The following is a 14819-nucleotide window of genomic DNA, read 5'->3' as shown; positions in this document are numbered from 1 at the left end:
TTTCTGAGCCAGTATTCAACATCCCTAGCATCATTATGGTAGCCTTATAGCACTGTGTATTCTACAATACCTCAACAGATCACAAATACACTGATCTCCCTGAAAAAAAATGAGAGAATGGTTACATTTAACAAACTCACATATGAAAGACCAAAGTACAGATTAATTTCTCTGAAGAAATTTTAAATTCAAAAATAAATATTCAAACTTAGACAATAACTTATTTGGACAGGGAATTTTAATACTAATATCTAAGTCTTATGTATCCAAACAATAACCAATTGTGACTTCAGAAGATCATGTTAAAACCTCCCTTCCACTTCCAGAAGAGAGTTGATGGATCATGGGGGCAGAGTGAGGTACCTAATCAATTGGATCTCTGTTTGACCCTGGGCAAGCCGCTTAACCTTTTTTGCCCCAGTTTCTTGATCTACAAAATGAGTTGGAAAAGAAAATGGCAAACTACTGCTGTATCTTAGCCAAGAAAAACCTCAATGGTGTCTCAAAGAGTCAGATATAAGTGAAATAGTTCAACAACAAAAACAACAACAATACATCTTTATTTTAAAGGAGAGTTCTATTCATAGTGAGAAGGGAAAAGAGAAATCACTGAAAAGCTCCTCCTCAAGGCTAGAAATAAAACCTTCCTCTCTCTCATTTTTTGCCAGGTACAATCATCAATTTTTGGTTAAAGATTCTACCCCTTCAAGGCATGTGGCTAGCTACAAAAAAATCTACCCTTGTGGAAAGCTATTTAGGATCTTGGAATTTAGAGCTAGAAAAGACTTTAGAAATTATCCAGACATCATGAACACTAACACTAAAAACAACCATAAATAGACCCTGTTTTGCTCTCTATTGACCCCCAAACACACATATATGCCCTGTGTCTCTACATGCTTATTAATCCCTGGAACTTCAGTCAGCATTTAAACTAATTACAGCATCTCATGGCCAAAAAGGACTTCAATGGCCACATGGTTGATCCAAGAACAAGGATCCCACCTACAGCACCCCCAACAAGTAGGCTTATAGAGCACCAGGGACTACTACCTCCTGAAATGGCCCATTCCATCCTTAACTCTAATTATTTAAAAGATGTTCCTGTCATCAGACTTAAATTTGGTTCTTTGCAGTTTCCCATTTGCTCCTGTTTCTGCCATCTGAGGACAAACAGAGTATATCTGATTCCTGCTCCCCAATAGTTTTTCTTGGAGAAGTATCATGCTGCCATATTTTCTGTTCTTCAGATTGCACATTCCCAACTCTTTCAGTTGATCCTCAGAAGACATGATCTTGATGCTTTTCTTCATGATCTTGGTTGCTATCCTTTTGAGTCTGCAGTTTATCAGTGTCACCTAAAAAAACACTACATCTTATTCCAGATGAGTTTTCATCAAGGCAAGAGTATAGGGAAACTATCATCTTAATAGAGCCTAATACAAGGGGAGACTACTCGACTGGGTTCAGTCCCTAACGTAACATACTGAGTGCTCTTTCTGACAAAAGTATAGAGTAATTTCCATCTTTGGTGGACTTAATTAGGACTATGATTTTCTATAGAAGAAGGATTTCCCAATCATTTTTTGTGTAATTGACCCTTTTGGAAGTTGTTAAAAACCATTGGTTCCTTCCTCAGAATAATGCTTTTACATGCGTAAAGCAAAACATATAGTTTTTAAATAAATAAATTATATAAAATAAAAGGTTTTCAAAGGAAACCAATTATATTGGTATAGTTTTAAAGGTAAGGGTTTTTTTTTAATGCATCCCAAGTCAAAAACCCTAGTCTTCAAAGAAACCTACAGAAAATACCATTATTAATCTTTTTTCTTCAATTCAGAGGAAAATATTATCAATACTTTTTTTTAAAAGGCAATGTTGAAAAGAGTCTTTCTGTGTATCTAGATTATATTTACTAAAGGATTATGATCAACTTTTCATAGTGGCAGAAGAAAAATACCTACAAAAACGACAGCTCTGGATTTTTCTTTATTTTGATTTATTTTCAAAACAGGCTCCCATGTGAAGGTCAGTTGTTTTCAGAATGGGTTTAAAGGTGGAGGATGATAGCAAAATTTTCAGTAACTATTATGGAATATTTCTACCTATCTATAAAGTCTGCAAAGACACCAAATAATTTGTACTTCTTCTGTTTTGCTCTTTACCAATACCTTTCTTTCCTTCCTCAGTTCCTCTCTGCCTGCCTTCCTTCCAAGTTGAAATAGGGGCCTTTGATGAAGCTCTTTTTATTAAGCAAAAGTTTACAGTATCTTGCACATAGTATGCTCTCATTAAATGCTTAGTAAATGGAATTTTGATGAATAAATATCTTCCAAGGCTTTGAACTTGAGGTAATCAAAACCACTCACAGATAGGAGTATAGTTTTCCAAAACGGAGCTTTTCTTAACTTTGACATTTCACTTTAATCTGAAAAGCACCCCCTTTCTAAATCCTAGGTTATAAATCCAATAATAAATTATGAATATGTGATAGATACAAAGCAGATGGTTTGGACTTCATTTTCTAAAACAAGTATGTTCCTGAAAGTTATATAAATTCAATTTTTTTATAAAAAGTCATATTTGAAAGATACTAGAAGAGTCTGCTATTTAAAGGAAAATTTTATGAATACTTTTATAATGCTAATTCTCACCCCTAAATTGCTTGTCTTTGTATATTTGAGGTTTTTCATATGTTGAGCTGTCTTAAATCAGAGCACATCTGTACTAAACTATTAATAGCTCTGAACATTCACTTTGGGAATTTGAATCTGTTTGCTTGGCATTTTGTGCCTCTTGCAAGACTTCATTTTATTGGGTTTTGGTGCAGTGTATATACCTTGTGCTTTTTTTCAGAGGCCAATGAAGTCGAAATGCATTGTTTCAATTGTACATTCTGGTTCCTTGTATTTTTTCAAGTAAGAGTGCCATGTTTGGAAAGCACTTAGAATAAGAAATAGGTGAAAGGTGTCTCTTGGAGAATTACATGAGGATAGAAGGTATTCATAAAGCTTTGGAATTAAAGCTTCCTCTGCAGATCCCAAAGTTTAACACATAGCTGTCAGGCTTCCAAACTGTTGTGTTATGTGCTTTGGTAGTGGAGCAAGATAGGGATTTTTCTCAGAATGTATCTTAGGGTACAGCCTTTGTTGATCCTCTGGCTCACATTCATCACAGCTCACTCATTCTCCAATGTCTGCAACTGAGGCAGCTGGAGAACCTTTCCAGGGACATAAAATCCCTCTCACCAGCAGGGGATGAGAAGGAAGAAAACAAGCATTTATTAACCACCTACTAGAGGCAGCAAAATCCTATTGTAGATAGAGCATCAGCCCTGGAGTCAGAAAGCCGGAGTCCAAATGTGAGCTCAGGCTTTTAGTAGCTGTGTGACTCTACGTGAGTCATTTAACTCTGTTTGCCTTAATTTTTCATCTGTAAAATGAGCTGGGGAAGGAAATAGCAAACCTTTCCAGTATCGTTGCCAAAAAAACTCCAACTAGATCAGAAGGAGTCTGACACAGTTGAAATAATTGAACAGTAACAAAAATATGAAAAGCCCTCTGCTAGTTACTGGGGATATTTTAAAACCACAGCAGCAACAAAATAGGGTTCTTGGCTTTATGGATCTTCCATTCTAGTGAAGGATCTTTCATTCTAGTAAAGTATATAGCATATATACTTGTAAGTAAAAAGTCAGATAACTTATGGAGGGGGTAGAACCAAAACTGAGAGTTAGAAAACACTTGATACAGGAGGCAGTACCTGAACTGAAGCTTTAATTCCAAAGGATTCTAAAATGCAAAATAGATTTTAAATAGGCTAATAGACAAGATGAATATACCAAGATAGAACTATGGATGGAATTGGGAAAACTTAAGTATCATTGCAAGGCAACAACCTCAGAAATGTAAACTCAAAATTAATTAATGATTAATTAATGATTAATGTGAGCTAGGGGCAGTTGGGGAGGATTTGTGTGCTGCGGAGGTAAGACAGGATTTGGGTTGTGAATGTGCCGAATGTATGAATTTAAAGCAACTTTAAACCATGCTTTAAAATATCAGCTCTTCACAATTATCAGACAATCCATAATATCTACATAAGAGACAAAGAGTTCTTTAGTGTGATCTCAGCACTATCGTTACATAGCACATCATACTTAAATGAGGGCTAGAGCAGCTTCTGCTTTAAAGATCTTTAGAGCTGAGAAACGACTCCCCTATGGTGGTCACCCATTGCATCTGGGGATAATTCCAATTAAATAATTCTGATTAAAAGCTTCATTTTCTCAGTCTTCTTCCAGTCATGCTTGTAAGAATGTCTCTAATCAATCCCCACTCATATAAATATAGTCTTCCTGGCAGCATTGAACACAGTGACAAGAAAGGTTAATTCTTTCTGCCATAAGTTTAATTTTTATTAAAATTTGCCTTTGTCCCTATAATGTGATTTCCTTTAGCTCCAGACTAATGACTCTGAGACTCTAGGCCACTGGAATTTAGGCTGATGCTTGGAAATCATGACTGATTTCAGGCAACTCAGAGACTCTAAATATTTTATAAAACTGAGTCTATAAATAATAAATTCCACTGAACAAATTGCTTATCCCCACTTCTGCCCACCCTCACCCACAGTAGCATACCAATTACAGTAACTTTGATATTCAATAATAAAGCGTTTCATTCATGCCGGAACTTCAGTTGTAGCAGCTTGTCCACTAACTAATGGGACACTTTATCATTATAAAACGTGGGTTATTTGGGATCTGGCCTATTTTAAAGATAATAAAGCGAAATAAATGCTTTAAAGAACAATCAGTAGTTTTTTTTTCATTATCACCTACCTTTGAAACAGAAAAAGGTTAAGTTTTGGTGAGAGAAAGCTTGGGGACTACATTCTATTATGTTAACCTCTTTAAAAGGTATATGATTTCCAAAACCCTGCCCAACAATTTTTTAAGTCAAATGAGACAATGGTATGAAAAGTACTTTATAAATCTTAAAGCAAGGGTTCTTAAACTAGGGCCCTCTGGCCAGATGCAGCCCCCTGAGGACGTTTATGCGGCTGCTGGGTTGTGGCAAATGGGCTGAGGGGCGGAGACAGAGTGTGAGCTTTTGTTTTTACTATAGTCTGGCCCTCCAACAGTCTGAGGGACAGTGAACTGGCCCCCTATTTAAAAAGTTTGAGGACCACTGCCTTAAAGCATAGTATAAATAAATATCACTATCAACTTCAAAAATACAATAAAGTAAAATTTTACAATTGAATTAAAATTTCCAAATAAAATATAATTTTTAAAATAAGGATAAGCTGATGTGTTGTGGCTCCCTTTTTATGCACTAAATGTAGAAAAACTGCAAGTTACTTTGTACTCAGTGATCCATATCATTTTATGTATATTAATACCACTTCAGTTCTCTTGAATGAGATTGTGGCTTTGATATCAAACCAGATGTGAAAGAAAGTTGAAGTTAGTGAAATCTTAATTCTGTCCATCTTTTTTTTTTTTTAAGTCCCATAAAATGTAACAGCACCAACCAAATACTCATCCTCCTTCTTCTTTCCACCCCTGTTAGATTGGTAAACACTATATTAAAGCCATAGTATGTAACAGCAGATGGACTATGCAGAAAGGAAGAAGTCCCCAAAGGATCATTTGATCATTTTATTACTTACATTGATATACAAATATGGACATTATCCAAGAGTCCTGGACAAGCACGTATTCTGGTGTGATTTAAAGTATTCATTCACTTCATTTCACTGAACCAAAAAATTATGCATCCAACACCCATTCATTACACTTAAAATCTTCCAGAGAGGCAAATAAAATACTCCTACTATATGTATTTGTCTCTTTTTAATTTGGATGTTTGAGAGGTATGTATGTACATATGTATTGCTTGTGTGTGGTAGAGCTTAACATTATCCATACACAACAATACCCTTGTAAAATAAGTTATTGTAGTTATCTCTTCCATGCAGCTAAAGAATCGTAGACCCAGAGAAGCTGCATAATTTACACAAGATTACAGAGCATTCATTAGATTCTTAAATTCCTAAAGCTGTATTAAGTCCACAAAGATTCTCACATATATGCTTTTATGTAACACATACATTTGAGCACATACATTGAGTGGCAGCAAGACTGTGACAAAGAAGTTAAGGAGAGAGTCCCAAAGAACTAATGGTCTGTGGAACATGTTGAAGAATAGATAAAGAAATAGTCTGAGAGAATAAGTGAGGCTCTAATAATCCCTGACAGGTCTATCATGAATAAGACACATTTTAGGAACACTCTCTCAGTATATTACTCTGTATTCCACTGATATTTATATGCCTCTTACTGTTAGTAACCTGAAATAAGATTTTGTGGGTTTGTATGTGTGTGCTTTAAAAAAATGGAGAATGCTTAAGCTTGGACCCTGAAAAAGAAAAGTTCATTGATTCCAGATGAATCCGTTTTCTATCCATAGTTTAGCCTCTGGTATTCACATGGAATACTCCTACAGAATTGTCAACAAAGGTTAGGATGGTGGTGATCTCTGAATCACAGAGCTGGAAGGCCAACCCTCCACTCCAACAATTACAGTAATGATAATCATGATGATAATAATAATGGCTAGCTTTTACATAGCACTTTAAGAATTGTATAATGCTTCATATATCTCATTTGAGAGCTTCACAGAATCCATACTTGAAAGCCTTTCCAGGCTTTTGTTGGCACCTTTCAGAGTTTGCATGGCTCTCAACCCAAGGGCTCTTCCAGCCTTGAGGAGTCGAGTCAACAGGCATTTATTTCAGCACTTGTAATGTAACAGAGGGTCCTAAGAACTAGGAATATATTTGAGCTGCTGGATAGTCCCTGCCCTCAGGGAGAGCATTCTAAAGAGTAATAAGAGTCCCCCTTCAAGACTTCACATTCCTCTTAGAAGGAAGAACTAACTGAAAAAACATGTATTAAGGACTTAACATAGGCAAAGTATTGAGGATATAAATAGAAAAGCAAGACAAAACCTAAAAGTCCAAGTAATTCTTCCTCCAGATAGAAGGACCTCCTTCTCCTAAAAAGAAACAACAAAATTTATTCTGTTCTGGAGTCACCTTGACAATGAGAATTTATACAGCAAACACATTCTAGATGAATTCACTACAGCTCATGAAGGAAACATAGATATCACAGTTTCAGAATGTAAACATAGGAACTACAAAATGATATCATAAGGTCCTTGATCCTGCTCCATTCTTTATAATCCATTTACTCCCCTTTAAACATAGAAAACTACAACAGAAAATTGGAGCAGTGCTCAGAACAATTGGACTCAACTTCCCTTTCCTCAATTAAATAAAATCAGTTTTAGTCTAGATAACTAAACTCAGTGCTTCCTGATCAAATTCTGGGGAACAAGACGCATAGAAAACATGTCAGCTTTTGAGTTAAATGGAAAGACCAAGTGATCTTTAGTGTGTCCAAGCAAAGCAGATAACATCTTTAGTCATATGTCCATTGATAAAACCGTATGTTTTTCTGATAATTGACAAGGCCAGGTACTCTGGTGGTAAGAGTTTTCTCTTTCAGGCTTACTGAGCTGTTTGCAGCTTCAGCATCTGCAGAGGTGAATCTCCACAAGAGTTGGTTACCTCCCCAGGAAAGCCAGAATGGAAGCAGGACCAGGGGACTCCAAGATTTTCTTAATATCAGATCCTACCACGCGGTTCTTTGTTTTTAAACTTCCATTATGAGGCATTCAAGGAAATAGTAAAGTCACATAAAACAAGCATTTAATTATATTGTCCCGTCACAGACAGTGTCTCAGATGAGAGGTTGTGTTACTGGGGGGGGGGGGGGGCCTTCTAAAGGAATGAATAAAATCTGCTGTTGAAAATATCTAATCACAAGTAATTACAGTGCACTGAGTGATCTTCTAGAACCAGTAGCAACAGTATTAGTTGGAAGGAAAAGAACTCTCTTTGAAGAATATGAGAGTATATTTGTAAAAATGGATTTGTGTCTGTTACAGTACATACATGTATGTGTACATCTGTATATACATACCTACATGTGTGTGTCCGTATGTACATGTATGAATGTGTGTGTATGTCTGGATTTTAGGGAACCTTGAATTCTGCCCTTGCCTGTGTAAAGAGTGATATTCCAATTCTGCTATTTGTGATCCATGTGACCTTCTGCAAGTCTAAAAATTGAGAAAGTTGGACTAAGTAGACCAGGGGTTCTCAAACTGCAGCCCGCTAGGTGCCGCTGCTGAGGACGGTTATGCAGCGCTCTCCCCCCCCCCCCCCCCCCCCCCCCCCCCCCCCCCCCCCCCCCCCCCCCCCCCCCCCCCCCCCCGTTTTCTGGCAAATGGGCTGAGGGCGGAGACAGTGTGAGCTTTTGTTGTTACTACAGTCCGGCCCTCCCACAGTCTGAGGGACAGTGAACTGGCCCCTATTTAAAAAGTTTGAGGACCACTGGGATAGACTTTGAGGATCCTTCCGGCTATGATCGGGTCATTACCACCTTGGGATCCCACTCCTGCTTCTGCTCCTTCGTGACCTTGTGTCATTCCTGTGTGACCTGACCTCATCCTGGAGCCTCAATTTGTCCATCAGTAAATAATAATAACAATAATAGTAGATAACATTTATATAGCACTTTCTACAATTATCTTAATTAACATTATTATCTTTATAATTATCATAATATATTATTATGTATATAATATTATAATAATTATTAACATTAATTATCTCACACCAACTCTGAGAAGTAGGTGCTGTTATTATGCCCATTTTCCAGATGAGGAAACTGATCAAATAACCTGCCCTGTCAGATAGTTTGTAAGTGTTGAAGGTTGGATTTGAATTCAGTTCTTCCCACTCCCGTCTGCACTTTGCTGAAAGTTTTGGGATTAGATTAGAGGTGGATTAGCTCTGAGATGCCTTCTAGGTGTGGGACCCTGTGATCTTTAATTTCATGTTTTTCCCCTTACAGAGAGATTCATTCTGTTTTCCAGAAGAATTCATAGAGATCAATCCATAATTAATACGGAAATGACTGCAGTGAAACATTAAATAGCTCCTCTAATCTGGACCCAGAAGGAAGCTCGTAGTCCCCCCAAGTCCAGCTTCCTCATTTCACACACGAGGAAAGGGGGGCCCAGGGAAGCTGAATAATTTGCTCAAAGTCACGCAGTGAAAAGTAACCCAGAACGACTGATCCTCCCGCGCGGGTCTGAGCCCGGATTACTAGGGGAATGAGCGGCCCTTCCCTCGGAGCCGCGTTGCTCTGACTTTTAGGAATGCGCCGTCCGGAGGACGGTAAATACCATTAAATTTAATTGCATTTTTACAACTTCGGCCGTAACTAATTACTGAGTGGAGAGGGGAGGGAGGAAGACAGCGAAGGACGGGCCTGGACTGACAGGCGAAGAGGAGATTTTTCAAAGAAAAAAAAAAAAGCATTTGGTTACGCCGGCCTTGCTGCTGTTATTATTATGTCTGACAATGTTCCTCAGTCCTCTGGGGGGCCCGGGCTTAGGAAGAAAACGCACGTGCCCGGGCACTGTGAGGGAATATTGACCATTTCCCCTTTTCCTTCCTCTCAGATTGTAGACAGCAAGCTGTGGTTCCAGCTGGACTGCGGCACGGGCCCGGGCATCCTGGGCATCTCCGGCCGGGCCGTGAACGACGGCAGCTGGCACTCGGTCTTCCTGGAGCTCAATCAGAATTTCACGAGCCTGTCGCTGGATGACAGCTACGTGGAGCGCCGCAAGGCCCCGCTCTACTTCCAGACGCCGGGCGCGGAGAGCGCCATCTACTTCGGCGCCCTCGTGCAGGTGGACAACGTCCGAAGTCTGACGGATAAGAGGGTCACGCAGGTGCTGAGCGGCTTCCAGGGCTGCCTGGATTCCGTGGTCCTGAACAACAACGAGCTGCCGCTGCAGAACAAGCGCAGCAGCTTCGCCGAGGTTGTGGGGCTCACGGAGCTCAAGCTCGGCTGCGTCCTGTACCCGGATGCCTGTGAGCGCAATCCCTGCCAGAACGGAGGGAGCTGCGCCGGCCTGCCATCTGGCGGTGAGTGCCTCTCCCTGCAGCCCCGATCCTTCCCCCTCCTTTCCCATTCACTCAAGGGCCGCGAGCCACGAGCCGCTCTCATCCCCGGACTCCGCTAGAAATGCGCGAATTTAGCTGACGCCGGTCATCCGGGAGTGGCCAAGCGCCGCGTGTTAGTAACCAACCACAAGGGGAAGAGTGTGCCAGCCCAGGTTCCCCCCGGGCTAAGCATAGGGAGGACTCCGCTCCACTTCTCCAAGATCTCCTTGTAGTGGGGGCCGCTAGGTGGCGCAGTGCATGGAGCGCCTGCCCTGGACCAGGAGGAGCCGAGTTCGAATTTAGAGCCTTTGCTGCTCTCGACTATAAAAGGGGTGCACTGAGTAGCTCCAGGTCTCTTCCGGTTCTAGCTACTTCCTGTGAGGTGAAATATGAATAAAAGCTGAACCCAGGAGGAGAGAGACCAGTGAATACAGCGAAAAGAAGAGGGGGAAACGGGCTTTGGACCGATGATGTTTTTGTCAGGTGAAATAGAGGAATTGAGATCACAGTAATGACAAATGAGCCGGGCCTGGGGAAAGAACATGAAGCCTGAGGAACAAATACAACAGTCTCAAAATGCAATAGCATCTGATTCCTCCGCCTTTCTGATTTAGCTCCTCCTCCTCCTCCTCCTCCTCCTCCTCCTCCTCCTCCTCCTCCTCCTCCTCCTCCTCCTCCTCCTCCTCCTCCTCCTCCTCCTCCTCCTCCTCCTCCTCCTCCTCTTCCTCCTCTTCCTCCTCTTCCTCCTCCATTTCCATCTCTTCCTCCTCCTCCTTTTCCATCTCCTTCTCCTCTTCCTCCTCCATCTCCATCTCCTCCTCCTCCTCTTCCTCCTCCTCCTCCCTCCCTCCCTCTTTCTCTCTGTTTGAGTATCTCCCCTCTGTCTTTTTCTCTATATCTCCGTATGTGTTTCTCTGTCTTTGTCTCTATCTCCCCCTTTTCCCCTCCTCTCTCCCTTTCTCTCCCCTCCCTCTCTCTCCCTCTGACTTTCTCTCTATATATATTTTTGTGTCTCCTCTCTCTCTTCTGTTTCTGTCTCTCCTGTGTGTATCTCTCAGTCTCTCTATCTCTTTGTCTCTGTATGTCTGCCTGTCTCTCTCTAAACTAAGAAGAAAGACATCAAGAAAGGGAAGGGAACGGTGTGGGATGGAGAGATGGCAGCACGTTTGTTTTTGAGGGAGACGCTGAGATTGCTGAAGTCCCAGGTATAGAGATGAAACAAGTGCTGGACTTTCCTCGGATGAGGGACCTGAGTGAACAGGAAACCAAGCCGAGCGCTGCTTCTGGGAGGCGCGGGAGCAGCTCTGCCATTGATTTTCCCCCAGCCCATTCGCAGGCTCTCGCCACAGCCGCGTGATTAGTAAATTTAAACCTTTCTCACAAATCACTTATAGGCTCCACGGTGTGTATTGCAATCGAATTCTCAGGAAGCCCAACTCCCAATTTAGAGTCCATCTTATTATTAGACTGGTATAAAGTGTCTACGAGATGATGCACTGCAGAAATACAGACACCAAAGTTATTTAGACTTGCATATGTTGCTGCCACAATGAGGGCCAAATCCCCTAGGGGGATATTTCTGCTGTCTCAGTTTAAGAAATCTATTTGCCATTTTTACTGTCTCAGCAGTATATGTAAATAAAGGGTTGTTATAGTGCCATAATTCCCAAATGATGGGCACTAACTATACTTCAGTAGTTCTATAAACCAGCCCATTATGACAAGTCATGGCCAGTTTTTCACCAGGCAAAACAATTCTGCTAGTGTGAGCCATCTACGATATAAAAAAGGAGCATATAATTAAATCGGGTTGAAATAGAACTCCACTCCATGTCAAATGCTAGTTACATAACCACAAATTGTAATATATTTTTAACGATGGAAGGACATTGTGTTTGCTGGCATTGCTACCAGAACCCATAGTGGGTTTCCTTAAAAAAAAAAAAAAAAAAAATAATAAGAAGGCTAAAAAGCCCGAACCCCACTCTTACCCTTTTATTTTATTATTCTCTTAACAATATTGTTATTAAGCTTTTTTTTTCTAGATAATAAGTCATCAGTTCTTATCTTCCTTATGCACAACAGAGCTGACTTTCTCTAAGAACACAACTTCAGCTAGATAGAACAGTGATAGAATTGGGCCCCAGGTTAAGGACCCCTGTTCTGGCTTGTTTCTCTTGTAAGTAAGTTGAGGGGTGTTTACTAGACGGCCCCTGGGATTTCTTTCACTCCTAAATCAATGATCCCTTTAACTATAAATCCTGTTATCACACTCCCCCAAATTGAACAAAACTGAGAGGGTAGTGGAGGGTAGCCTTCTGGTACAATCAACAACCTTTTTTATTTGTTTACTATACACCAAACACTCAAATTAAGTAAAAAAATGTCCCTGCCCTTAGGGAGCTCACATTCTAATGGGATAGACATCATGAAATAACTAGGTCCATATAAAATAGAGGGGAAGACATTAGTAACAGCTGGAAGAGATTTCCTACTGAAAGTTGGGTTTCAGCTGAGTCTTGAAGAAAGCCAGAAAGACTAAGAAGCAGAAGTGAGCAGGTCAATCCTTGGCACCATGGTATCCATCTATACAGGATCGAGACATGGAAACAGGTCTTTGCTGTCTCTGAGTCAGTCTGGAAGGGGAAAATACAATGAGAGGAGACCAGAAAGGTGAGAAGGGAGTAAATGCCAAGCACAAAACTCAAGGAGAGAGTTTTCTCTTGAAGCCATGCCAGTTTCTAGCATGCTTCCTATTTTGACACCTTGATGCTTGCAGAGAGAAGAGTAAGGAGTCATATACAATCTTTGTCAATTCTCTTACAGTGGAGACTTTCTGCTAAGCATGCATACCTTGTCAGCAAACACATTAAAATAGGTGCAAGAACATTTCCCAGTATTATGCACTGAAAAAGGAGCCAGCAACTCATTCCTTAATTCATACCCGCAGGTATATGGCTATATAATTGCATGGTGACTTAAGATAAAACAGAATTCTTGTTCGATATTAGCTAGAGGTAAAACAGGGAGAAGTAAAAGAATAAGAAGAGACCTTTTTCTGAGGAAGAAAGAAACATCTTCTAGTAATTTCCTCAAGGGGCTTCCCAAGGACCTGATTGGAAGAGAGGAATCCTTGCCCTACTAAACAATTTATTTAAATAGGAAGTCTCAGCAGGAAGAAATAAGATGAGAGAACTAGAAATGTGATGATATCTACAAGCATCCTCTCATTTAAGTTTTAATAATTTGACCCTGCAGTTATTGTTTTAAGCCTACATTGTTTATTCTTCCAGAATCCAGAGTATTTAAGTGGTCTACATAAATCACCAACCTTTTCCCACTCCAATGCCCAGTCTTTATGCATCTAAAAATGTTAGAAAAGTAGACTTCTCCTGCCCTGTTATTAAAATACAGTGCCCCTCAATCAGTGTCTCCTCTAGAATGTTACTCTGGGACAGTATTGGGTCCTTAAAAATGAACCATAAGTAGGACACAATTATTTTTTAAGCAGCTACTCCCTTCCATCACCACTCTACAGGCCTAAAATCAAATCTTTGGCATGTAGAGCAGAAAGGCTAGAAGCTGTGTATATAACCTTGGAATGAGGCACTCAGCAAGTTTGACCAGTGCTTATAAGTCTAGTTGTCCCAGCAGCTAGCCGCAGGACACATATGAAGCACCAGCAGCCAGCAGCCAGAGCCCAGAAAGCTGGCTTGTAATAAGAACATAAATATGGCCTTTTGCATCAGCCACAGAGGGAAAGCTCCTTCTGAGCAGAACCTCAAAATGATACGTGTTGCATAAACATGAGCTGGAAATAGCAGCAAGCACTGTGGCAGGGAAATGGCTCATAGCCAGAGTGACCTCTGCCTTCCTATCCCCACTGCCAGGGAGCATGCTGTTCAGCAGAAAACTGGCAGAGCTCTGTACAAGGGGACCTTAGTCCCCCATGCCTCTGTCCTCCTCTGACTCAGTTGCTTCCTAAGAAGCAAAAAAGTAACTGTGGTGAGGTGGCAGTTTAGTAAGTGGGCCCAGTAAAGCAGACTTTAGGGTATGTGGGTCTGGATGCCTAATTCTCGTTGTTCAGCTAAGGATGAAACATGGGTGAATTTGGTAGATTTTTGTCTTTTTTAGGCATATTAATGTTCCTTTTTTTTGTTCACAATCCTATAATGTCCCGTTGACTATTCCATCTTTGCAATGAATGAATGAAAAAAGCATTGTTATAAATAAGTACAATCAAGCAAAAGAAATCCACACATTGGCCACATCTGAAAATATACATCCCATGCAGTTGCTACTTCGTTATCAATGCTTTACCATCAAAACTTCTGCAATCATGATTAGTCACTGCCTTGATCAGTTCTGAAGTCTTTTTTTTAAATAGCTTTGTTATATACAAAACATATGCATGAGTAATTTTTCAATATTGACTCTTGCAAAAGCTGTTCTAATTTTCCCCTTTTTCCCTCTACCCCCTTCCCTAGATGACAGATAGTCCCATACATGTTAAATATGTTAAAGTATATGTTAAATACAATGTATGTATTCATATGAATACAGTTATCTTGTTGCACAAGAAAGATTGGATTTAGTTCTGAAGTCCTTCATTGTAGTTTTCCTTTACATTGTTTTGGTTATCATGTAAGCTACTTTCCTGGTTCTGCTGACTTTTTATCAGTTCATATCAGCTTGCCAAGTTTCTCCAATTTCTTCACAATTAT

At 40.3% G+C, this 14819-nt stretch overlaps 1 protein-coding gene across 1 annotated transcript in view; it reads left to right on the top strand.

Annotated features, from left to right (window-relative positions):
* FAT3 (FAT atypical cadherin 3) overlaps positions 1-14819 on the top strand; it is a 685392-nt gene that overhangs the window by 650855 nt on the left and 19718 nt on the right. The window contains 1 exon segment of the mRNA XM_074304562.1: positions 9609-10077. Coding sequence (XP_074160663.1) covers positions 9609-10077 — 469 coding nt within the window.

The sequence above is a fragment of the Sminthopsis crassicaudata genome, chromosome 3 (assembly GCF_048593235.1).
Source record: "Sminthopsis crassicaudata isolate SCR6 chromosome 3, ASM4859323v1, whole genome shotgun sequence".
In the NCBI taxonomy this organism is placed as follows: Eukaryota; Metazoa; Chordata; class Mammalia; order Dasyuromorphia; family Dasyuridae; genus Sminthopsis; species Sminthopsis crassicaudata.
Note: the sequence above shows the minus strand (reverse complement) of the source record. Positions and strands in the feature narration are given on the sequence as shown.